The sequence below is a fragment of the Ooceraea biroi genome, chromosome 13 (genome assembly GCF_003672135.1).
Source record: "Ooceraea biroi isolate clonal line C1 chromosome 13, Obir_v5.4, whole genome shotgun sequence".
Classification (NCBI taxonomy): Eukaryota; Metazoa; Arthropoda; class Insecta; order Hymenoptera; family Formicidae; genus Ooceraea; species Ooceraea biroi.
In genome coordinates this window covers 4,364,477-4,388,952 of record NC_039518.1, presented here as the reverse complement: position 1 = coordinate 4,388,952, position 24,476 = coordinate 4,364,477, and the positions used below count along the sequence as shown (strand labels likewise).

Here is a 24,476-nt window from a genome sequence, read left to right as displayed (position 1 = left end):
TGAATGCGTTTGCCTCCAATTTCCTTGCAGATTATCGAATTAAATGACTCTGCAGGATTGTTTGTTATATTCAGTAACAAACTGTCGGAGAAAGTACTCAGCCATCTGACAACACTGTAAATCTGTTGAAAGAGACCGCAGTGTTTCAGAGACGGCACATAATTTTTCGTATTACTGCAGAGATCTTGGTATACACCAAGTTCTCTGCATCGCCTATGCTCACCAAAGATATGGCTAGGAATATTTAAAATGTCTTCTAATAATTCCTTAGCCTTCATATGATGAGCTTGCGTTCCTTTCCTTCGTACAGCGGCTAGTCGCAACACTTCTTTGCAAATTGCCAAAATGTTATGGTCAACAACATTTTGTAACTACAAAGTCACGCTTCCTATGCATCATTGCCTTCGGCACAGTCATTTGCGCTATAGCTTTGAGCTTTTTGCATAGGTTGCGCAATAAATGATTGGTGCATTCTACCTTTCGCACCACTATATTCATCTCGTGGTACGGTGCATTTGCCTGATGGAATTATATACGCTGCTGTCGTCATCGGCAATCAGTGTTTTGTATATTATTCCATGCATTTCAAGGCTACTTTTAAACCCTTCCACAATAGCATCACTCTCCATCCTTGTTGAGCGTACATTGTGGTCACAGTTTTTGTAGCACTTGTGTTTCCGTACCTGGAGACCTCGTTGCTCCGCCATGTCGCAGAGCACGCAATATTTGTTGCGGATACTGACGAAGAGTACTTTTCCCGTGCGGTAACCAATTATGGCACCAACACCGGAAGGTGAATCATAGGCAGAGCCGTACGATCTCTTCATCCAACTACCATCCGCAACAACAGTTATATATGGAATGCCATTTATCATTTCATTCCTTTCCACGGCGAGTTGTTTTTCAACCTCGCCTGCCATTTTCATGCTTCGCATGGCAGTATTCTGGAAATCGTCGACTAAACCATCTCGACGATTTATGTATGTTTTTTCGGACATACAAGGAATGTTTACAGCCGCACACAATTCTTCTAGTTGGGCGTAACCAAATCCCACTGTAATTGTGCCTGCCACAGCAGCTGTATTAATATCTAATACAGGCGGCTCCGTGGGTTCTGACCAGATGTTGGCTTCATAATTGCACATTTGGCATTTGAAGAACAACTGCGTCTTCAATCCACGGCGACGAGAATTTATGAGTTTCCAACCTTTAAATGGGCACTCAATTCCTCGTGCATGATTGTCGAACGTTCTGTGGATTTCATTCCACATATGAGAAATGTCGACAAAGCGACGGCCTTCAGGCAGGTTTTCCTGGATACGATTAGTATCCAGCCGCCACTTTCGACAACATAATCGTTGTCATCTTCGCGAGGCTTCACAATGCGGCCTGCACGCGGGTTTTCCTGGATACGATAGGTATCCAGGCCGCAACTTTCGACAACATAATCGTTGTCATCTTTGCGAGGCTTCACAATGCGGCCTGCACGCGGGCTTTCCTGGATACGATAGGTATCCATGCCTTTTTCGATAACCAAATCATCGTCTTCACACAGGTCTACATTATTTTCAGTAGACGCTGCCGTCTTTGAGCATGACTCCAGGCACTCCTGCATTACTGGGGTACTAACGTCCGATTTCATCGTATCTAATACGACATCTTTACAATCGGCGCTAGTACCGCTAGTATGCTCCGCGTTCCTGAAGTCACTTGCTGCAGCCTTCATCGCCCTCTTCAATTGTCACCTAAAAAGGAAGAAAACACATGGATAAAGTTCCGAAAAGCACTCACCCCCGATTTTTTCGAAACTTACTATTCCTACGTATTTCGACGCGCTAATTACGAATATCATAGTGAAAATTGGCGACTATTTGATTTTCATGGTGAAAACCATGAAAAACCTATAAAAATTATAGTTTTTTATGCTTATTTCAGTAAATACGGAAAATCATAATAAATGGTTTAGACAAAAGTTTTAGATCTCACACAGATAAACATTTTAGGTTCTATGCAGTTTCAACGCAAAGAACGGATTTGCGCGTGTTTGACAGATTCTTTTTCTGAAAATGAAAATTGTTACCAACTTCCTGATTTTCTTGTCAATGTTTTTGAGCGTGATGCTGAGGATTTGAATGTGCAAAATAAAGGGGTCTTTCCCACATTTTTGTCTGAATTTCGCGATGTGTTTTCCGAAAAAATTGTTGCAGGTAATTGCGACGTTGTCCAGCATAGAATTGAATTGACAGATCCTCGTCCTATAAAGCAAACTCCTCGACGAATTCCATTGCATCTGAGAACGGAAGTGGTAAAAATTATTGAGGATATGAAGGAGCAAGGGGTAATCGAGGAATCCCAGAGTCCGTGGATATCACCAGCTGTTATGGTAAAAAAGAAGGATGGCACGATTCGCTTTTGCGTGGATTACAGGAAGTTAAACTTCCAAATCTTCTTTATTCGACCAAGCTGGCAATATTTAGTAAAAACCACACAACGTTTCGACCGTAGTTTTCGGTCCTTATCAAGTGTGAAAATCTTAACAAAGGATCACCTTCTAAACACAAAAAATTACAAATTCGCACTATAAAAACATCCAATACATTAGTCGTAAAAAATCCTTCTCTTCCATGGAACACCATAGTTAGGTCAAGGTGTATAAATATCAATACAAAATAATTCGCCAAAAATGTAATATTTCAAATCTTCTTTATTCGACCAAGCTGGCAATATTTAGTAAAAAAGGAAGTTAAACGATGTCACAGTGAAAGACTCCTATCCGCTTCCGAGGATTGACGATATTTTAGATCAGCTAGCAGAGAATACATGGTTCACCACGCTTGACCTTAAAAGCGGGTATTGGCAGGTAAGACTTTCTTCTGGTGACAAGGAAAAGATCGCCTTCTCTATTGGTAGGGGTTTGTGGCAGTTCACCGTGATGCCGTTCGGTTTGTGCAATGCTCTTGCAACGTTTGAGCGTCTTATGGAAAAAGTTTTGCACGGTTTGCTTTTCAAAATTTGTTTCGTATACCTTGATGATGTAATTATTTATGGGAAGACGTTTGAGGAAATGTTAGATAATTTGAAGAAGGTGTTTGAGAGAATTCGCACCGCGAAGCTGAAAGTCAATCCAAAAAAGTGTGCTTTTCTGAGGAGGGAAGTAAAGTATCTCGGTCATGTGGTATCGGCGCAGGGAATTGCCACGGATCCGGAAAAGATTTCGGCGGTTGCCATCTGGCCGCCTCCAAAAACAAGAAAGCAGGTGCGACGTTTTTTGGGTTTTTGCTCATACTATCGCAAATTTGTTAAAGGATTTTCTCTGATTGCGAAACCTTTGTACAATTTGACCGAGGAAAACCAGAGGTTCGAATGGTCTTCTGAATGCCAGATGGCTTTTGATCGTTTGAAGGGAATTTTGGTTTCTTCCCCAGTTTTGTCCTTCTCGGTGGAGGCGGAGGGGTTCATTTTGGATACGGATGCGTCGGATCATGGAGTCGGTGCTGTTCTCTCTCTCTCGATGTTACCATCTCCCACTTATGCTACACCTCTCATGTCTCCTTACAGTGCCAGACTAGAGTCAAGCTCAACAGGGTCTTCTTTCCCCGCTAATTTTTCCAAGCCCGTTCCCTTGACAGTGGTTTCGCTAGATAGTAGATAGGGACAACTATTGTAAGAACGCTTTGTCCGAGGACAACGCGCTCATGCGACATCGCTCTTCCGAGCATACGCTACAATTTTTATATCCACTATCTATCGAAACCGCCCCGAGACGGGCGGTGGAGAAAATCCAGCAGCGCCTGCGGGCAACTCGCAGGATGGACAGTTCGGCCGCGACATTGCAGTCCACCCGGCTTAAAAGCTCTCCCACCTAGCGATATACCTCCGAAAACTTCGGTCGGTCAGAGCGCCTTCCTGCACCTGCCGCGCCCACGGGGACCACGGGGAGGCCTGTCCACTACGTCCCGCCCGGACGTACGCCCTGACCCTGTTGCAGGAAAGTAGGATTGGAGAAAGGTAGGGAGATGACCGTAAAGTCAGTGGATTTAGGTGAGGACCCTACCTACTATGTATCTAAATTTTTAAGGAGGAGGGGCGCTACCGCTCGGCCCTCCGAAACCAGTAGCCTAAATCACCCGAAAGTGTGGTGTACTCGCGAAGGTTGCGAGGCCACATCCTCATGCCTGATGGCTCCGACATCCTCCAGGTGGATGATCCCAGAATCTAACCTACCTAATGTTCAATGGAAGCCCTTTAGCCAAAGAGTCTCCCGGCAAAATTCGGCGAAAACAGAAAAGGCCTCTGGGGTCGACACGAGGAAATGTGCCGCCTCCGGCCATCTCCAGTCGCCGTCTGGCACGAATTCTCGGAGAGCCTCCCTTTGTGGCTCGAATAACAAACAGTCCAAGATGTGGTGAGCGACGGTGTCTTCTCTTTCACCGCACATGCAGTGCCCATCGGCAGCGAGCCCAAGAGACGCGAGGCGTCCCCCAAATTCGCCGTGTCCCGTGAGCATCTGCGTTCCCCAGTGGTCGGGTCTCACCCACCGCGCCTCTAACCTATCCTGGATGCTCTTGAAGAAGGCGAAGGTATTGCGGCCTTTCCCAGAAGAAGACCATCTGGCTTGCCACATGGTTATCGCCTCACCCTTTACGCACTTGATTGCGTCTTCCCTATCCGCAGGGATCTCTACGTCCCCAATCCTGGTGTCCTTACCTTTTCTAATGTCGTATCCTGCCTTACGTACCTGAAGAAGGAGGTCTATTGGAGTAACCCCCGCAACCACGCAGAGCGACTCCCACGACGCCGTGCGGTAAGCACCAGTCATCGAGATGAGTGCCCGGCGCTGCAGGGCCCTAAGAACGCGAAGATCGCTCTCCGTACAGAGGTCGGCCCACCCCGCAGCAGCATATGCTACTTTTGGGACGAACGCGCCCCCGTAGATGATGGAGAGCGCCCTAAAGCGAAGTCCCCATTGGGCTCTTGCTACCTTTCCTAACTTTTGGAACAACGACCCGGCCTTGTCGCTGAGGTTTCGGCAGTGAGTACTGACTCTCATGCCTCTATCAAAGTGGACACCAAGATATCTAACGGCTTCCCTAAAAGCTATATTTGCGCTTCCTAGTTTGATGGCCGGCGGTTTACTCGCGAAGTCTACAACGCGTTTTCTAGTTTTACGTTTCCTGTCGGGTCGCGCTCCTCCCCGTCTGCCTATCGGGGCCCTCTGTGCTTCGGCGCTCCTGAGGAGGATAGCCTCAGTCTTGCGTTCCGAAAGCTCGAGCTTGGCCGACTTACACCAACTAACAATCAGGTCAACCGCTTGTTGGCCCTGAACTTCTAAGTCTCGACGCGAGTCAGCTTGTATTAGGACGAGAAGATCGTCCGCGTAAGCGACAAAATTATTCCCTAACAACTGTTCGAGTAGTCGGAGGAGACCGTCGAACATAAGGTTCCAGCAGGCCGGACCGAGAACAGAGCCCTGTGGGCACCCCCTCGTGGCCCACTTGGATACCTTTAGCGAACCGCATGATATGGTTACCCTCCTACCTTCAAAGTAACTCTGAAGTACTTTGAAAACGTTCCTAGGGCAATCTCTCTGCTTAAGACTATGTAGAACTAGGGGCCACCAGACGTTATCAAAAGCCCCGGATATGTCGAAGAGCAGCGCGGCCGCGTACCTCCTCTCGGAGGCAGCCACCATACGCCGTAGCTCCACAACAGCGTCCTCCGCCGACCTGCCCGGCATGAAGCCGAACTGCCTATCGGAGACCTTACCCGGCGCCAGTGACGTATCCATGAGGCGCATATTGAGAAGCTTTTCGAAGAGTTTACCTACTACGGAGAGGAGACAAATGGGTCGATACGATTTAGGGTCCTTCTCATCCTTATCCTCCCCTTTCAGAAGAATTCTGAGAGAACCCTCCTTCCAGATGGAGGGAAAGACGCCCCACTGAAGGCACCCGTTGAACAAACGTACTACCTGACCGGGAATGATCCTACACGCAGCCTTCAGCACAGCAACCTCTACGAGATCGAGTCCTGGTGCCTTATTATTGTGAAAAGTCCTAACCGCTCGGGCCACCTCCGCCGGAGTAAAAGGCGAGGCATCGGCCGTATTTGGTGCTATTCGTGCACCTTCCCTAATTTCACGCTGCTCCAGCGTATCCCTATCTTCCCGGTCGTCCGGAACGTGGACATCCAAGAGGCATTTAGCAGTCTCCTCCAAAGTCATGGTGGAGTTTTTGCCTTGCCTAAGAGTGCTCAAAACCTTCCCTACTTTTAGCTTACCGGCCTGTTGCTGGTATATGAAGCCCCAAGGCTCCTTGTTACCAGTCTGAGTGACGAATTTGCGCCAGCTCGCGACTTTTGCCTTCTGTACCTCTCGGGAATAGTTTCGCAAAGACGTGCGATATTCTCGTTTAATGTCGAGGTAAGTCGGATCGTCAGGTTCCCAGTGAAGATACAGGTTCCTCTTCAGCCGGTATAGCCGTTTCTTAAGAACAGTTAAGTTCGGTGTCCACCACGGGTTGGACTTCCTAAAGATTTTCTTCCTCGGCATAGCGGCCTCGCAAGACTCCGTAAGGATTCTCGCTAGAGTTACCGCCATGTCTTCAACTTCACTCGCGGATGCAGGGTCAAGGGCTTCGAGCCGCGATCCCGAGAGATCGGACAGGCTCTGGGTGAACACTTCCCAATCGGCCCGACGCACGTTGAACCGTGTGGGTCCTGCCCACCCATCACTGCCTGTTGTTGCTCTTGGCACCCTCAACCGAATATCCACAGCGCTGTGATCGCTGGTCGTCCAGTCGCGCCGCACGTTCCAATCCCCGATGAACTGGGTCATGGCGGGCGACGCCAGAGTTACGTCGATGTATGACGAACCCCTTGTCGCCCAGTATGTGGGCGGCTGGCCAGCGCGATTGACAACGCTCATGCCATACGCCCGGATGAGGTCCTCGAACTTGGCCCCTCTCTCGTCTGTCCTCTGGGGACCCCAGAGGGACGACCGCGCGTTGGCATCTACCGCCACTAAAATTCTCTTCCCCCTCAGCGAATGAAACACCATCTCGAGGTGCCTGAGGTGCGTCTCAATCTCGTCGCTGTACTGGAAGTAACAGGATACAACATAGAGAGAGAAGCCGGGAGCCAGCACTTCCGCACAGGCGCAATGGGTCGTGCTAAGCTGGGAGACGAAAGTCATATCTAGATGGGGATTACAGGTCGCGACCGCTGCCCACGGATAGTGTGAGCGTACAGCGGCAATCCGCATTCCCGTCCCTAAACCATAGAAGGTGTGGCTGTGGCTCTGCTTCCTGACGTATGGTTCCTGCAAGAGCAGGACGTCAAGTCGCTTTTCTGCCACAAGCTGACGCACCTCACCCGTGACTACAGCCGAGCGACGCATGTTCAGCTGCAGTACCCTAACTCCCGTGGTATTAAGCGGAAATTTCGACGCTCGAGAGGATACAACTTCCAACCTTTCTTCAGGCACAGAGGCCGTGGGTGTGGATAAGAGAGAAGAATCGGTCGGAACCGAAGACCTACCTGTTGTGACAACTAATGATGGAGTGTGGGGTGTATGAGGGTTCGCGGCGCGGTCGCGGGATCTTGACTGATGATTGGCCGAGTTGAAGACTGCTCGGCCGGAAGTCCTACCTATATTCCTATTTAACGCTACTAGCCTATCGCATCTTTCTAAGACAACGCGGACAGCATGAAGGCTGCAACCTTGGGCCTGTGTTCCTCCGCGCTCGGCGCCCAGGACGCGCGGGTGCACAGCACGGCGAGGCGCTCTCGAGGAGTTGGAGGCCACCGTCGAGTGCGCAACCACGCAGGCGCGCGAGCCAACGGCAGGAACTGCCCCCGCTTCTCCTCCCGCGGCCCTACCTGTCCAGAAGCGTTGGAGCAGGCGGGCACTTTTCCTCACCGTATTTTGATAGAGAGACATGAGCAAAGCAGAAAAGAAAGACGGTTCGCCCATCATGGGAGCCCCAACGCGGTGGGGCCACTTCCCCGTCGATAATTTATCCTAGCGACGGATACCGAAGCCGAGAAGCGGCTTGTCAGGCGGTCACTCCCTATCGGCATCATTGGCTCTACTGAAAAGAGTTACGGGATAGGCCCGCTCCATTTTGACGCAAGAGGATTAACGTCACCCCTATCGAGAGGGCGGCACCTGATCCGAACAGGCGCCTGGCCCAAACCTCAGGCTAGACGACGCCAGGTTTACTCTGCCCAGCTGCAGGTACGAGGAAAATAGCGACCAACTAATCCTCCACTCCCCCGCCCTAACACATCAGCCTCAACCCCAGAATTGGCTCCAGACGAACAAAGGCTCTTCCGAGCGGTTCTCCCACATACCTCTACGGCTGCCCGCAGGTGCCAGGTACTAACGTCTCCTCGATTCCTGGTCGGGGGGGCTACTACTCCCCCCCTTGACTAGTCTTCCGGGAATATTAGCTAACGATTTGACCGGGGCCCATTCGCACCCATTCTCACACCGAATCACTCCGAGCACCTTGCTCTTCACTCACACCCTCGCTCACGCATCGATCCACTCATTCTTCCTGAAAATAAATGAATTGGCCACTTTGGAATCCTTTATTGATCCGTGGCGAAGCAGTATAAGAGGGGTGATTGCCAGCAGCCGCGGCGTGTTGCTTTGCTAGCCGCAGCGTGTTGCTTTCCCTTGACTGCGGCCTAAAGTTTCAATTTCTCTTGGAGCACACAGGTCCGAGATCGACACAGCCACGGTGTTCCGTGTCGGACTTAGTGACGCCATGTCATATGGCGGTGTTGGAAGCCCTCTGCCACGACATTCCCGCATAGACCCAACGGGGCCGGGGACGGTCGAGTCCCAAAGGAGTTCGAGTTTGAAAATGGCATGGCCGGGTCCCGTTTCCATCACTTTCGTGAGGATTCAAAACTCCGCAATGATCCAAGGCACCACAATCCCACGGATTCAAACCACTCATCCGCGGCGTGTTTCTTTCGAGTTTGTGACCGGGTTACGCGAAAATGACACCACTACCACTTATGTATTCGAGGATTCAAGGTTTAGTGTGGTCGCGGTGTAGCGCTTTCGAAGTCGTCGTGGCCGAAGCACACGACGATGCAGTAGACCCGTCATGATTTTCAAAAAAGTAGATAGGGACAGTGGGAATCTCGTTAATCCATTCATGCGCGTCACTAATTAGATGACGAGGCATTTGGCTATTTTCTGCACGGTTTGTTCTCCGCGGACTTTCCATGTTTCGGCCCGGCATGGTCACCAGCAACAACGGAGTCCGGCTCGTAGAGTACCTGGCAAGTTAGCTGGTGGTACTCTCTATTTGCACGGATCTCCCAACATACAAACTAGAATTAACACTTTGTTCCCCTCGTTTTTCCTTGCTCGTATTCGTACTATCTAGACTTCCGACCCGGCCGTGCCAGCACGGCGTGAAACCCGTCTGACTGACCCACCAGGGAACTCTTGCCGTGGGCAGGAAAAATTAGCCGATAACAGAGTCCTCTAACTTTAAGGAAACGGGTGTTAGCCGAACGGTGCCTCCCGACACCGCCCGTTACCGGGAAATACCGCGTGGAGGTACCCGCCCAGGGATGCGTCCGGTCCGTGATAGACGCTCCCCGGCTCTGCCGCCGTGGCCCGCTCGTTCGTGGTTTCGGGCCGCACGACTCGCACTGCTAGCCTATCCCACATATTAATACTTAAGCCTACGCACCAAATAGATGTAGTATTGATGCGGCTTGCGCCATTGTCGAAGATATAAAAGTTGGTCACTTTCCCGCTTGGGTGTAAAAGGCCCTCGCGTTCCGGCTTCCCGATGTCTTCATGTAAAATTCAGATGGCCTGCGACATGAGTTGTAGAGAGACTCGATGCCCGGTACCACCTGATGAATAAATAAATAAATAAATAAATAAATAAATAAATAAATAAATAAGTACTAAATAGTGATCATGGCCCGCTCTCTCGGTACCATTTCGTCAAGGTTCGACGTCACTTTAGGCTAGCAGGCTGATTGGGTCGGAAGTTTTATCCGACAGGCTGGGGGCCCTCGTCGGCTTGCGGGGAGCATCGTAATCCATGAACATGTGGTATTGCTCGATGGAGTTACGTAACGCTATCATCGATATCGTGACCAGCGTTTTACGGTCTGTTATATTTAACTTTGCGAGGTTCCGGACCGTCTCCTTGGGCATAGCTCCCCGCGTTCCTACCACAATCGGTAGGACTTCTGCTGACACGGCTCCTAATTCGTGCCGCAGGTGAGGTAGCAGTCGGCTATATTTTTACATTTTGTCTCTGTGTCCCTGAGCAAGGTAATCGTTGTCCTCGTGGCGGACGGTGACGTCGACCACGCGGATCCCTTTCTGGCTCTGTATCACCAGATCGGGTTTGAGATTCCCGCCCGAGGCCATCTTAAACGTGGGTTCCCTCGTTACCGCTACCTCTTTGTCCCTTTTCGTAATCGTCTCTATGATGAGATCCTTGATCTCATCGTGGCGGCGGATCGTATGCTGCTTCATGTATGTGCACTGCCCCAGAATGTGCGCCAGTGTCTCCGGTTGTGTCTTGCATTTCCTACACTTAACGTCCGCCACCAGGCCGGCTCTATGCAAAGTTGTTCGATTTGCGGTAGTGTTGGTGCGCATTTTCAGAGCCGTTATGAATCTGCATGGCTTTAGGAGCTGTGGATTGTACAGCCATGCATTTCCAAATTTATCGTCAGTGTGGGACTTCACTGACTTTCCTTGCGACACCAGAGCCGACCATGATGCGAGCTCTTTCTCCTTGGCCCTCGCTTTATGTTGTCGGATGTTCTGCTCGGTCACTGGCCAGTTGATTCGGGCAGACTTCGCCAGACTCTTGAGACGGTTCACCATGCCTGCGTCGTCTGCCAGAGCCCGCATCGTTGGATCTGTCGATCCGATAAATTTCAAGCCTGTCCTCAAGCTGGAGCACACTACCAAAGCTTCCAGCTTGGGGAACCCTAGTCCCCCGTCTCTCTTACCGCAGTATATGAATCCGTCGGCCGTCGACTGCGATAAGTGGTAAATGTCTCTAACCACTACCCGTAGCTCCTGGTCAAGCTGCCTAAGTAACGTGACTGGCAGTAACGCCAGCACTAACTGATACAGGTAGTGCGGGACTAGGTAAGTGGAGATCAGATTTACCTTTTGGTGTGGTTTCAGCGCCAGCTTCTTAACTCGCTGTAGCGCTGTGCAGAGATCAGGCTTGAGGCTCCTTATGTCTATTCCTGCCCAAGGAGATATTTTCACACCTAGGTACTTGATCGCAGTATCCGCATCCGCGTACGGAATACTCTCTCCACTCTTCAGAGTCAGCCCGGGATCTGCTAGGTACCAGGAGTCTTTGGTGCCCACTATGCGGAAAGTAGCGCATTTGGCCGCTGAAATGCTCATACCTAGCCCCTTTAGGTATGTTTCCGCAACTCCTAGCAGATGTTTAGCATGTGGTGCTGTGCGTGCCGTCAAGATAATGTCGTCGGCAAACGCTAGGACTGAGGTGTTGTGCTCACGTCCTATGCTATATCCCGGCTGACTCTCCAGCGCTATCAACATTGGTTCCATCACCAAGTTGAATATTAATGGTGATAAGGGGTCTCCCTGCTTAACCCCGCGCTGGATCTTTATTGCTACCTCCTCCTCGCCGTTCTTTATAACCGTGTGCACATCTCGGTAAGAGTCTACCACGAGCCGCACCACGAACTCGGGTAGCCCTTTTCTACGCAGTGCCTCTCCAATAATGTCATGCGGTATCGTGTCAAACGCTTTGGAGACGTCCAATTGCACTGCGACCAGGCCTCCTGTTACTTTCGAGTGCCGCAGCAACTCGCTCAAGATGTGCACGTTGTTAAAGCACCCGGCTTCGGAGGTGAATCCTTTTTGGCGTGGATTCATTGTGACGCTTCGCCGTAGCTTCTGGTCTACGATCCCCCAGTATAATCGTGCCAGAAGGGAACCTATCGTGATCGGCCTGTAATTTTTCACCAGCGTGTGATCCTGGCCGTCTTTCGGCAGAAGCGTCGTTCTATTAATCCTCCAGACTGATGGTTGATAGCCACGGACCTCTATGATGTTGTACCATAGTCGGAGGATTTCCCTTGCGGTTCGGCTGCTTATGTCCCGTTTGACTAAGCCATCCGGGCCCGCCGCTACGTTTGCTTTTGTGCGAGATATTCTCTTGTCTATCTCTCCACTAACGATCGGAGTTAGGACGTCCTGCAAGCCCCTCTCCGGATCTCTTTCATCGAATTTTGGGAGGTTAATGCGGGCTTTTGTTTCCCACAGTGAGCTGTATAGGTCTTTGATATCGACTGTTTCCAACTTTGTCCTCTTCTGCTCAGTACAGTCGATACCCTCCCTTATATGTTTAGCCAGGAGGCCTGGATTTTCCCTATACAGCTCTTGAGTCCTGGCGTATCTGTATTGCTGTATTCGGCCTTTCCGTCTTCTCTTCCTCTTGCCAGCTATCGTTTTCCTTTTGGCCGCTACGCTGTTCTCTGCGAAGTATTCCACCACTTGGTCGTCCACTTTCCGCATCTCCTCTTCACTCGGCAGCTGCCCCTGCTGTTCAATTATGTTCGCCAGGACTCCTCTGAGCAGCTGGACGCAAGCTGCTGCTTCGGCCGAGGTAGCGGCAGGGGCCATGTCTCGCAACACTGATCTCGCTACCTCTTCTCTCCATGCGGCCTCTTGGAGAGTTGCCGAAGCTTCTTCGCGCGTCTGTGCTTCGCGCTCGGCACCAGTTTCGTCGGCCGTTTGATGCGGCGGATCCCCGGGAGTGACAGGCAGCTCGTCAATCTCCTCGGGCGCATCTATTCCTTTCTCTTCCTCATCCGCTTCCGCTTCGTCCTCTTCACTATGCTCGTCTTCGCTCTGATCCGGGGTCCTGAATGGCGCTAGAGCTACCTCCATCTTCCTCTTGTAGGCCGCCGTGCCTCTCTTGTCTCGGATCTGTTTGGCTGTTTTGCCAGGCAGGTGTATCACCATCTTTGTCGCTATGAATTTCTCCTTCCTTAACTCGACTTCCAGCTCTAGCATTTTCCTTTCTTCTTGTTCAGAGAATACTTTGCCCTGCCTGGCCTTTGGTTCCGCTCCCGCCAGACCGCCTGCCCTCTCTTTGTTTCGGGTGGCGGGATGCGCGTGCCGTTCGTGTTGCGACAGCCCCGACTTCGTTTTATACGCTTTGCCACATTCCCGGCATTTATGGTTATCGTCGTTGCCTGCACGTTTGGGGCCTGGGCATTTTGGAATGTGGCAAAGCGCCGGGTGCTCTCTGCTGAATCGCTTATCACATGTGGCGCACTTGAATGTAACTTCAGCGTTTGCATGGCGCTCAGCCACGTGCCGTATCTCATCCTTTAGGCTGAGCGCCATGTAGTTACCTTTCTTACTCCGGAGACACTTTTGACAACTCCTTCTCACAAACGGCACTAAAATTTCAAAATCATCGTCCTCTTGTCCAGCTTGGTCTTCTTTAGAGGCTCCCTGTCTGCTCGTCGAGGGAACGGAGCCGGCTCCCTCGCCGTCCGAGGCTTGGCTCCTAGTCTTCACAGCAATCATATTAACGCGGACAGGGGTGCTAACCCTGCCCGCGATGTTCCCCGTGCGGAATGCCACCGCTCGCTTCTGCCCCAGAGCAGACTCAGAGCCCGGGTTGCTCCGATGATTTTCGCCGTACACCGTTTAGCCGCTCCTTACGTAGCGTTTCCAGCGGGACCTTAGTAGGAGGTAGGTGCACGACTTGGTCGGGAGAGGCTCTCCGAGACGCCTCACCGACCCGTAACTATGACTCGTTTGCTCTTACAGTGCGAGGATTTGCGGATTTCCTTTCTGTCCATGCGGCATCTCAAAGGCGACGGCAACCTTTGATGTTCTGGCGGTTTCCTTTGTGAGAGTGGCGGCCTCTCTTGATGTAGCGGCGGTTTATTTGGAGTCGCCGCCGGCGTGTTATTTTCCACTTTGTGGCCGAATCACACAAAAAGAAAAATGCCGAGACCCAATCGCCACCCAACGGGGTAACGGCCGGGTCCCGGCTAGCCATCCACGCCCGTACTGTGTGGCCTGTTCCACAGCAGAGCGCTTCAAGCTTTCGGGCCGATTCCTACGCACCACACTCCTTCGAGGCAGCGTCCTGATATACGGAGCTGTGTACAGGCCGCCCCAGAACGCGAAGTTCTGCTAGGGCACACAGCTCACCATCGACAGACAGCATTTTAACTCCTCTTTGAGTGCCTGGCGCGTATGCCAGTGGAATCGACCCAATAGGGCGCGTGAGACCGTACATGTCGTGGACTGGCAAGCCCAACGACGAGCGTGTGTCCCATTTACCCTGAATCATGTGATTCGGCCTTTGCGATGGTCCGTGGATCGCTTCGTGCCCCGTTGCTGGTGGGGCGGGCAGTTAGCCACTCTGCCTTCGTTGCGTCAGTTCTGCTCTTGTTGCCGCGTATTCAGCTCTTGTTGCCGCCTTAAGAGAGTCATAGTTACTCCCGCCGTTTACCCGCGCTTGCTTGAATTTCTTCACGTTGACATTCAGAGCACTGGGCAGAAATCACATTGCGTCAACACCCGCGAGGGCCATCGCAATGCTTTGTTTTAATTAGACAGTCGGATTCCCCTAGTCCGTGCCAGTTCTGAGCTGAGCGTTGAATGGTGGCCGAAGAGGACGACCACGACGGCTCGCGCCGCCACGGAACTGAGTACAAGACGGAACTGAGAGAGTGATTGCGTATTTTAGCCGCGTTTTCAGTAAAACCGAGAGGAATTATTGCGTGACTAGGCGGGAACTGTTAGCGGTTAAATCCTTCCATCACTATTTATACGGACGGAGGTTTATTATTCGAACAGATCATGTTTCCTTGCAGTGGCTAATGTCCTTCCGAGATCTTGAGGGACAGCTGGCGAGGTGGCTGGAACGCCTTCAGCAATACGATTTCGAAGTTTGTTACAGGAATGGCAAGGCTCATAAGAATGCGGATGGACTTTCCAGAAGGCCAGTGCGGAGACGACTTGTCGATATTGCGAAAGGGTAGAAGACCGGGAGAGGAACAGCAACGGAGAAAACGTTGGTCGCATCGTTTTTACAAAGGATAGTCAGTCTGAGTGGCGGGCGAGCCAATTGCGTGACCCGGTCATCTCCATCTTTTTACAAGCTAAGGAGATCAACCAGCGTCCTAGCTGGCAGGAGGTTGCTCCGTACGAGGTTGCAGAGAAAATCTATCGTTCGCATTGGGACGCCTTAGTTGTGGAGGATGGAGTTCTTTATAAGAGATGGGTGTCTCCGAAGCCGACCGAGAGTAGTAGGTTGCAAATCATCGTTCCACGTGAAAGGGTAACTGAGATTTTGGAGGAGGCTCATGATTCCCCGACTGGAGGACATTTCGGTGTCAACAAAACCTTGACGAAAATTCGACAGCGGTATTATTGGGCCACCTGTAAATCGGATGTAGAAAATTGATGTGCCTCATGTAAGATTTGTGTCGCGAAGAAGGGCCCAGCTTCCAAGAGAAGGTCTCCGTTGCAGATTTACAACGTCGGATGCCCTTTTGAGAGGATGCAGGTAGACATCCTAGGTCCGCTCCCGGTGACGTCGGCAAGGAATAAATATCTGTTGGTTGCCGTAGATTGCTTCACCAGGTGGCCGAAGGCGGTTCTGTTGAAAAGCAAACGGGCTATAACAGTCGCCGAGGTGCTAGTGGGGCAGGTGTTTTCTCGGCATAGTATTCCCCTGGAGCTACATACGGATCAGGGGAGGAACTTCGAATCCCGATTGTTTAAAGAAATGTCGGCGCTGCTAGAAATGAAGAAGACGAGGACAACACCGTTACACCCGCAGTCGGATGGGCAAGTGGAGCGTCAACATCAGACCAGCCTGAATTATCTTACCAAGTTTGTAGCCGAGAATCAACGGAATTGGGATCGCTGGGTTCCAATGTTCTTCCTGGCATTTCGATCATCGAAACAGGAGACCACAGGGATGATGCCTGCCGAAATGTGTCGTGGGTACGATCTTCGGCTACCGCTGGATTTGTTGCGGGATCATCCTTCGGGAGAGGATGGAAACAGTGTGAATTTTGTGCAAGATCTTCAAAGGAGATTAAGTGTTATTCATCAGAGTGCTAGGGTGTGACGTGACGCCCGTGCGTCCGTCACAAGGGTTAGCCCGATCGAGGTAGCACCCTTGGGTGGAATCGTTCCCTCAAGCGGGGGAGCGTACGATTGCGATTAGTGGAGCGATTACCACGATTATTCGTGCTGCGCGGCAAGCGCGCGCGTATTAGTGTTCGCAAAGTGAGAGATCATCATCTAGACTATGTAATCCCCGGGACATCGAGGGAAACTCAGGAGGCTAAGGAGTCTGGAGAAGCTGAGCTCGGATGCCGGGGTCGCCGAGGAGGATCCGCGCCGTCAGAACTGACTCCGAAACGCAAACTCTCGCACCAGAAAGGGCCCAAGGATTGGCACAACAGCAGCTTTACGGGGACTACCCAGCCGTCGGCAAGGCAGAAATGAAACCCGCATCCAGGACCAGAACTCCTGAGCATAACGTCGCCTCTTTCCGCGGCACGGACAAGGGCATGGCCAGCCGGCGTCCGGAGACCGCGGAACCAGGGCGTAACACACGGCAATGGGATCCCGGAGAGTCAAACTTGGCGCCTGCCGCACGGCAACCCGCCGAGCCGGCGATAGCGGCGACGGCGGCGATAACGCGGCGATCGCGAGGGGCGGATCGATGCGTGGATCGATGCGCGAAGGGCAAGGACCTCCAGGTGAGCCCCGGTAACGAGGACTTAGAGCTTAGCGGCCGAGCTATGACGACGCCTTTAAGAGAGCGATTCTGCCGTGGGCCCTAGAGACGGACAGCGAGGGACGAGTCGAAGTGTAAAATCTCCACTCTGCGACCTTAGCTCGCGTAACTGGCTAAGCGGACCCTCGCGGCATCTCGACGTTTCGTACTGACGCGGACTTATGCACGATCTGTGAGCCACGAGTGGCGAATTTATGCTGTTCTGCCGTTGTCGAGATGTGCCGAGGCGAGATCCGTCGGCCCCGGTTAAATTTGCGTTAACGAGAGACGCTCCTCTCCATAGTCACAGCCAGCTCTCGTCCGTTTTGTAATCGCGTTTTGTAAAGACTCTTTGTAGATTGTCGAACTATGAGTGTCGCGTTTGTTAATGACGATTTGTCCGATATGGAAGTGTAATTGTCGCCATCCGGGTCTTGCGGGGATCGACCGTTCTGCCGAGGATTGCGTCATGCCGTGCTGGATCGTTGTCGTGTAGAGTATCGTTGTTCGTCAGGATTTGTCTGCGTCGCGTTTGTAATTGCTAGTCGTACGGTGTCGAAATGAGTGTCGCGATCCGAATTGCGGGCGGGGACCGGTGCCGTTCGGCCGAAGGCGGCGTCCTGCCGTGCCGGATCGTTTTCGCGTGATATCGTCGGTGTCGTTCTCGCGTAAAGAATCGATTTCGCCGCGTCGCTCGAAGTATTGGTTTCCGGCGTAGTTGCTGCGTCGCGTTTCGCGTAGTTGCGTAGTTGAAGATTCGTGAATCGGGCGGCGGCGGAGGCCGTTAAGAGTAGACCCGTCCGAACGAGACCAGCGTGAGCAGTAGCTCGATGTGGGGTCCGTCGTGAGCCGTTGCCGTGCTGCCGTAACCGACTCCCGGGGAGATCGACACGTCGAGTTCCGTGTGGTTGATCGTATCGTATCGTAGCATATCGTGTCGCGGTGGCGGGTTGAGCGAATCGCGGGGCCTGAGCCATATCGCACGGCGATTTAGCGGGTCTCAGAGCTGCGTGCGCGGATCGGCCTGCCGTAGCGCGTATCGGGGCCGGAATCGTATCGGAATCGCGGGGCCCGGGAAGATTTCGCCGAGTGTGGCGTTTCTTCGGAGGTCTCTGGATTTATCTGGATTTCCGACCCGTTGCCGAGCGAACGTCGAGAGTCGATCCCGGGTAGTTTCGGGTAGCGGTGCGGCCGCCTAGACATATTCGCCTCGCCGACCGTTCCGAGTTACGCGTAATCCGCGCGATCACCTTGAGAATCCCAGCGGACGAGAAGTCGTCCGGCTGATGTACTAGCGAACCAAATATACGAAATATTTGTTATTTACGTGTGTGGAGCCTTATTGTTTCACGGTTGCCCTTCCAGCGGTTCTCGCTTATCATCCTACGCCTGATTTTGAGAGCTAGTCGCATTTCGGGCCGATTTAGAGTGATGCGCGGAGACGCACCTGGCGCCCAATCTTCCGATCGTATCGAGAGGTTCAAGTTTATCGTAACTCCGGGTTTGTAACGTCGATAGCGCGTGCAAGGCGGGCAGCGCTAACAACGGTTAATTAAACGACGTCGCAAATTTTTGGCGCCCAACGTGGGGCCACCGCCGAAATAAAGACCGTATATTATCGTACCCTGGAAGGCAATCGTTAGCGAGTGTTGGTGTTTGTTGTTGATAATTAATTTGTGTGTTTATTTCTCATATCTTTTGTTGTTATTTTTTGTCTCATTTATTGTGTTGCGCCCCTTGGCCGTTGATTGCCGTAAAAATAGCGTGAAATTCGACCACGGTCGAATAATTGAGAACCTGGAATTTCGCTAATACGCCTAATTGTCGCTTAGAGTGTTGTGGATCTTTTTTTTCTTCTCTTTCGGTGTATAGCGCGAGAGCGAGTCCGGACCGCGAGTGTATGTTGTGTTTACATCGCTCGAGTGATTCGGAAGGAATTTCGAGGACGTAGCTCTCACAGGGTATTATTGTCGTATCTAGCGTGTTTTTCGACCCTTGTAGTATTACGTTTCGTCAGTTACGTTTATCGCGGACGGCGTATAAGACATCATTCGTGCCGTGTTGATATTCGTGCGTATTGGTGAGGACAGAAACCGAACGCGAAGTTTCGGGGCTAATATTTCATCATTCCCCGGGTACCTTACGGCCACGGTAATTGGTGGGCAACCTTGGTTAGGGTTCGCGCCGTGACCTCTAGTTCCTAGAGGTTTGCCGTGTGCCGTGCCGTTGAGCTCGCGAAGAGGTATTTTGTATCGTAATAGACTGGTCGGAACTTCGAGTGCATAATGAACGGGGACGACGCGCTGGCGTGGATAGACAAGCTCACTCAGGAGCAAACTACCGCCTACCTCGAACAGCGAGGGCTAGACACACGGGGTATTTTGCCGACACTGCGGGAGCGGTTGCGTCAGGACGAGAGGACCCGACGTACCGGGCCGAGCCTCGCGACGACCGCGGATTCCCTGACTAGGACGACCCCGACCCAGGCCTTGGGAGCTACCGCGTTATTCCCGGACGAGGTGGAGGCGGCCGTCGACCGATCAGACCCAGCGCGTATTCCGACGCATCGCGCACCCCGCGGGGAGCGAAAACGACCCGATTATTTCACGCTCTTGGAAGAGGACCCGTATCGACACCCTCCAACTTTTGAGGTGCCCCGGGGAGGGGGTACGCATTTTGCTCGTGCATCAGCAGTGGACGCGTGTAACCTATTGCGTCGGTGGAATTTGTCCTTTTCGGGCAGACGGGGTAGTGACGCGGAGGCCTTCCTTGCCCGACTACAGGAGGCTCGCGCCATCATCACCGTGTCGGATATAGACTTGTTCAAATGCCTGCCGTTGTTCTTATCGGAGGTAGCTCTGTATTGGTATCAGTTAGAAAATGAAAACTGGCGTAGTTGGGCCGAGTTTGAGATCGCGTGGCGTCGCCGGTTTGGAGATCCAGACTACGAGTACGCCTTACGAGATGAAATCGCGCGGAGAACCCAAGGCGAGCAGGAACCGGTGAGCGATTATTTGACCTGTATACGAGCTTTGCTCCGACGGGTGCGACCACCGTGGCCTATGGCAGAGCAGCTCAATCAAGCCCATCGGAATATGTTGCCGCGATTGCAGAGGGGTATTCTTCGATACGAATTCCGCGATTTTAACGAGTTAGAAGACCTTGCATCGCATCTTGAACGGGCCACGAGGAGGAAAGGAACTATCGACCTCCCCTGCCGCCGGAACAGTCATTTTTTCCAGAACTGGCCTATCGGGGGCCGCAGAGTAAGAACAAAACTGCCGCGACCATAGCCACCACCAGTGCCGTGCAGAATCCCGGGGGAGGAAGGAAAAAGAAACGTGCCGAACCCTCGACTGCCGTGAACGATGACGTTGCCACTGCCGCGTCCGCAGTGCCGGCTACCCAGACTCGTGGGACTCCTGCCGCAACCAGCACAACCAAGTGCTGGAACTGTGACAAGCTCGGACACCGAGCCCGGGACTGTGGTGAGGCGAAGCAAACCTACTGTTATCGTTGCGGAAAGAGAGGTCACACCACGCGTACGTGTCCCACGTGTACGGGAAACGAGAATCGGAGTGCGTAAATCGGGTCGTTGCGACTCCGAATCCGGTAGGCGAGACCCGACCGAATTTGACAAACGTGCCGTCGTATTTGACGGTGGAGCCCCCGGAGTTACAGACCTTGCAGTATTTGCGAATCGAAATTCAGGGCCATCCTGTCCTTGCGTTGGCGGATTCCGGGTCGAGTAGATCGCTCCTCGGGAAGGAGGGGTAGACCTCGTCCGAAACCTCGAGATACCCACCCGGAAGGGGGACCGAAGAATTTGCATCGCGAACGGACAGCTGGTGACCATCCGTCAGGAAGTCGAATTGCCGTTAACGTTAGAGAGCCGACAGGGGGAACTATCCGTGGGGTTATTTCCTGATTTCGCCGTGCCGTGTATTTTGGGGATCGACTTTCTCACCAAGTTTAAGATCGGGATCGACTTCGCTCGATCGGAGTGGTATTTCACTGACTCACCTAGCTCGCGATATCAATTTCTATCCGAAGCAGCTTTGCGTGTTTGTTGCGGGTTACCGAAATTAACTGCGCCTCAGCGAAAGGCCTTAGAAAATTTTTTACGCAGTTTACCAGAACCCTCGGAAAGCCCAGGGATGACGACTCTCACGAAACATCGTATTGACGTCGGTTCGCACCTTCCTATTAAACAACACTGCTACCTAGTATCGCCTAAGGTACAGGAAGCTATCCGGGAAGAGATAGATAAAATGTTAGGCTCCGAGATAATCGAACCCTCATACAGCGTGTGGTCGAATCCGATCGTGATGGTGCGAAAACCGAATGGAAAATATCGATTCTGCCTGGACTTTCGAAAGGTCAATAGCATATCGAGAAAAGATGCGTATCCGATGCCGAACATGGGGAGAATCCTCGACAAGTTACGTGCCGCGAGATATATATCGACGAACGACTTGAGTCAGGCGTACTTCCAGATTCCGTTAGAGAAGGAGAGCTGCGAGAAGACCGCCTTTAGCGTTCCCGGGAAGGGGTTATACCATTTCGTCAGGATGCCGTACGGGCTCACGGGAGCACCCACTACGTTCCAGCGCTTATTAGATCACCTCATTGGTCCCGAAATGGCGCCGTACGTGTTTGTATATCTTGACGATATAGTGATCGTGACCCCTACCTTCGAAGAGCACATCGTATGGTTGAAGAAAGTACTAGACAAGATCACGGCAGCCGGTCTAACGATAAATGCGGAAAAATGCGAATTCTGCAAATCGCGAGTCAAATACTTAGGATTCGTAGTGCAGCACGATGGACTCACGGTTGACCCGGATAAGACTAGCCCGATTCTCGAGTACCCGGCACCAACCAACCTAAAGCAGCTACGTAGATTACTGGAGATGGCATCCTGGTATAGGCGGTTTATACCTGGCTTCGCGTCGGTCACGGAACCGTGGACGCGCCTCCTGAAAAAGGGCGCGCGCTGGGATTGGGGGGGGGGGTGAGCAAGATCACGCGCTACAAAACATCCGCGAACGCCTCACCACAGCACCCACGCTGGCCTGTCCGGATTTCGAAGAGTCGTTTGTGCTCCAAACGGACGCGAGTTCAGTAGGTCTGGGCGCCGTGCTCACCCAGACTCTTGAGGGGAAGGAGAGAGTGATAGCCTACGCGAGTCGAGCGTTGACAGACCCCGAAAAGAAATACTCGGTGACCGAGCAAGAGTGCTTAGCCGTAGTTTGGGCCGTCCAGAAGTTTCGATCATACCTCGAGGGATATAAATTCACGGTGATCACGGATCATAGTAGCCTCCGGTGGCTACATAACTTAAAAAATTCCACGGGACGGTTAGCGCGGTGGGCTCTCGAACTCCTAGAATATGACTACGTCGTAGAATATCGGAAGGGAGCACTCCATCATGTGCCCGACGCCTTATCGAGGATGTTCGAAAGCGATCAACCCATTGCCGTGAACGCCCTAGCGGATGCCGCGAGCGAGGATGAAGTACACGATCCGTGGTATCGGAGGCGCATGCGAGACGTAGCGGAAAACCCGAAAAGATTCGCGCACTAGAGAATAGTAAACGGACAACTTTACTATCTTCGCCCTAAATTAGTCGTCTCCCAGATAGTGGAGGATTTAGACCGATGGAAACTGGTGTTGCCGCGAGAATCTCGGAGGAATGCTGTGAGCGAAGCGCACGATGCGCCGCAGGCCGGACATTTCGGGGTCGAGAAGACGTTTCAAAGGTTGGCCGTGTCGTATTTCTGGCCCCATATGTTTCGGGACGTGGCTCGGTATGTCAGGGAATGAGATACCTGTCAGCGTACCAAGGTTGAACAGACTAGCCCCGCCGGTTTGTTTAATGGGTCGTAGGATCGTGGAGGCGCCGTGGACCGCGATAGCGGCGGACATAATGGGGCCCCTGCCGCGAAGTAAAGGAGGATTCCAGTACCTCCTAGTTATTCAGGATCTGTTCACCAAATGGGTGGAGTACAGGGCCCTTCGGGCGGCCACCGGTCCGAAGATAGTCGAGGCACTGCACGATCTAGTCCTGTCGCGATGGGGTACCCCGGCAGTAATCCTCACCGATAACGGCACAGAATTCGTAAACCGAGTCATGCGGCAGTTCGCGGAAGATAACGGCATCACTCACACCACGGTACCGCCATACCACCCGCAAGACAATCCCGTCGAGCGCGTGAACCGGGTATTTAAAACCATGATCACCGCATTTATAGATCTCGACCATAGAGAGTGGGATATGCATCTGGCGGACTTTCGGTTCGTTTATAACACCGCGTTCCACACGTCCTTGGGAACGTCACCGGCGTTTCTGAGTCTAGGCCGCGAACCAAAACCACCGAATGCGATGCGCGAGCGCGGTAGGGACGCGGATCCTATCGAGCCTGGGGACCCTGCGGCGTGGACACAGAGAATACGGGACCTCCACGCCGTCCGCGTGTGGGTCGAGGAGAATCTCGATCAAGCGAACCAAACCCAAGCTCACCGATACAATTTACGACGACGCCCGCGCACGTACAGGGTCGGCGACCTGGTACTCAAACGACATCATGCGCTCTCGTCCGCCGCACAAAACTTTGCGGCCAAGTTGGCGCCGAAATTCCAGGGTCCATTCCGGATAGCTCGAGTTCTTTCACTCCTTGTATACGAGCTGGAGTCGGCGGACGGCTTCCTCGCAGGGAAGGTGCACGTTCAGGATATTAAACCCTACCATTCCGCTACTGTCCTTGTCCAGGATTGCCGCGATGTCTTTTTATGAGAGGCGTAGGCTGGTGCGCCGATTTTGGGCGCGATTCCTGCTCCTACGGGACTATATCTCCGAAAATTACAACAGTTTCTGGGCGGAACTCTACGAGTTGGGCGATGAGCTACGCCGTCTGCAGTGCGTGGAGGGGACCCACGAGGTGCACAAGGTCGCTGAGCTGGGGGACCGGACCACCCAGACCGACGAGGTGATCCGCGGAACCGTGGACGCGGCAACGCAGATCGGGGCGGACGGGCCCGTGGGCCTCCGGACCAGGGGCACGCAGACCGAGCCCGGTCCTCATGTGGCTGCCCCGAGGAGCTTCGTATTAGTTCCAGGAATATGAAGACGTGGTACGACCGTCGGGCGAGAGACGTACTCTTCGAACCAGGACAGAAGGTCTGGTTCTACAACCCTCGCCGTATTAGGGAGAGAGCTCCTAAATTGCAGAGTTCATGGGAGGGACCTTATGAGGTGACGAAGAGAATTAGTGAGGTGGTATATGAAATTCGAGAATCAGCTAGGTATCGTAGGAAAATTGTTCATGCAAATCGACTGGCTTCTTTTCAGGAAAGATGTGTATCGTAAGATAGAGTTGATAGGAACACTCCGAGCCCGAGAGTGCGTGTATGATTGTGAATCGTTTGTTATTATTAGAATTATATGTTATGCGTCGAGATTCGCTGCCGTCGTGAATGATTTGTTGTAGATTTGGAGTCGAAGGGTACGACGAATGAAGATGTGCTTAACGGGAACCGGTACGCTGTCTACGTAGAGGAACATCGCGACGACTGCCTCACTCGCGGTTTTTGGAAGAGGTTTTCCCGCGAGGCGTAGGGCGAATGCCGAGGCAGGGACTTGGGGTCCGCAAGTCGGACAAAAGGGAC

The 24,476-nt window shown here is 52.4% G+C and overlaps 1 protein-coding gene across 1 annotated transcript; it reads left to right on the top strand.

Annotated features, from left to right (window-relative positions):
* The first annotated feature begins 20,965 nt into the window (after positions 1-20,965).
* Positions 20,966-23,935, top strand: LOC113563294. Its single transcript, XM_026974720.1, has 5 exons — positions 20,966-21,707; positions 21,871-22,339; positions 22,438-22,508; positions 22,628-23,432; positions 23,581-23,935. Exons 1-5 carry the CDS (start codon positions 20,966-20,968, stop codon positions 23,933-23,935), a joined length of 2,442 nt encoding a protein of 813 aa, XP_026830521.1.
* The last annotated feature ends 541 nt before the right edge of the window (positions 23,936-24,476 follow it).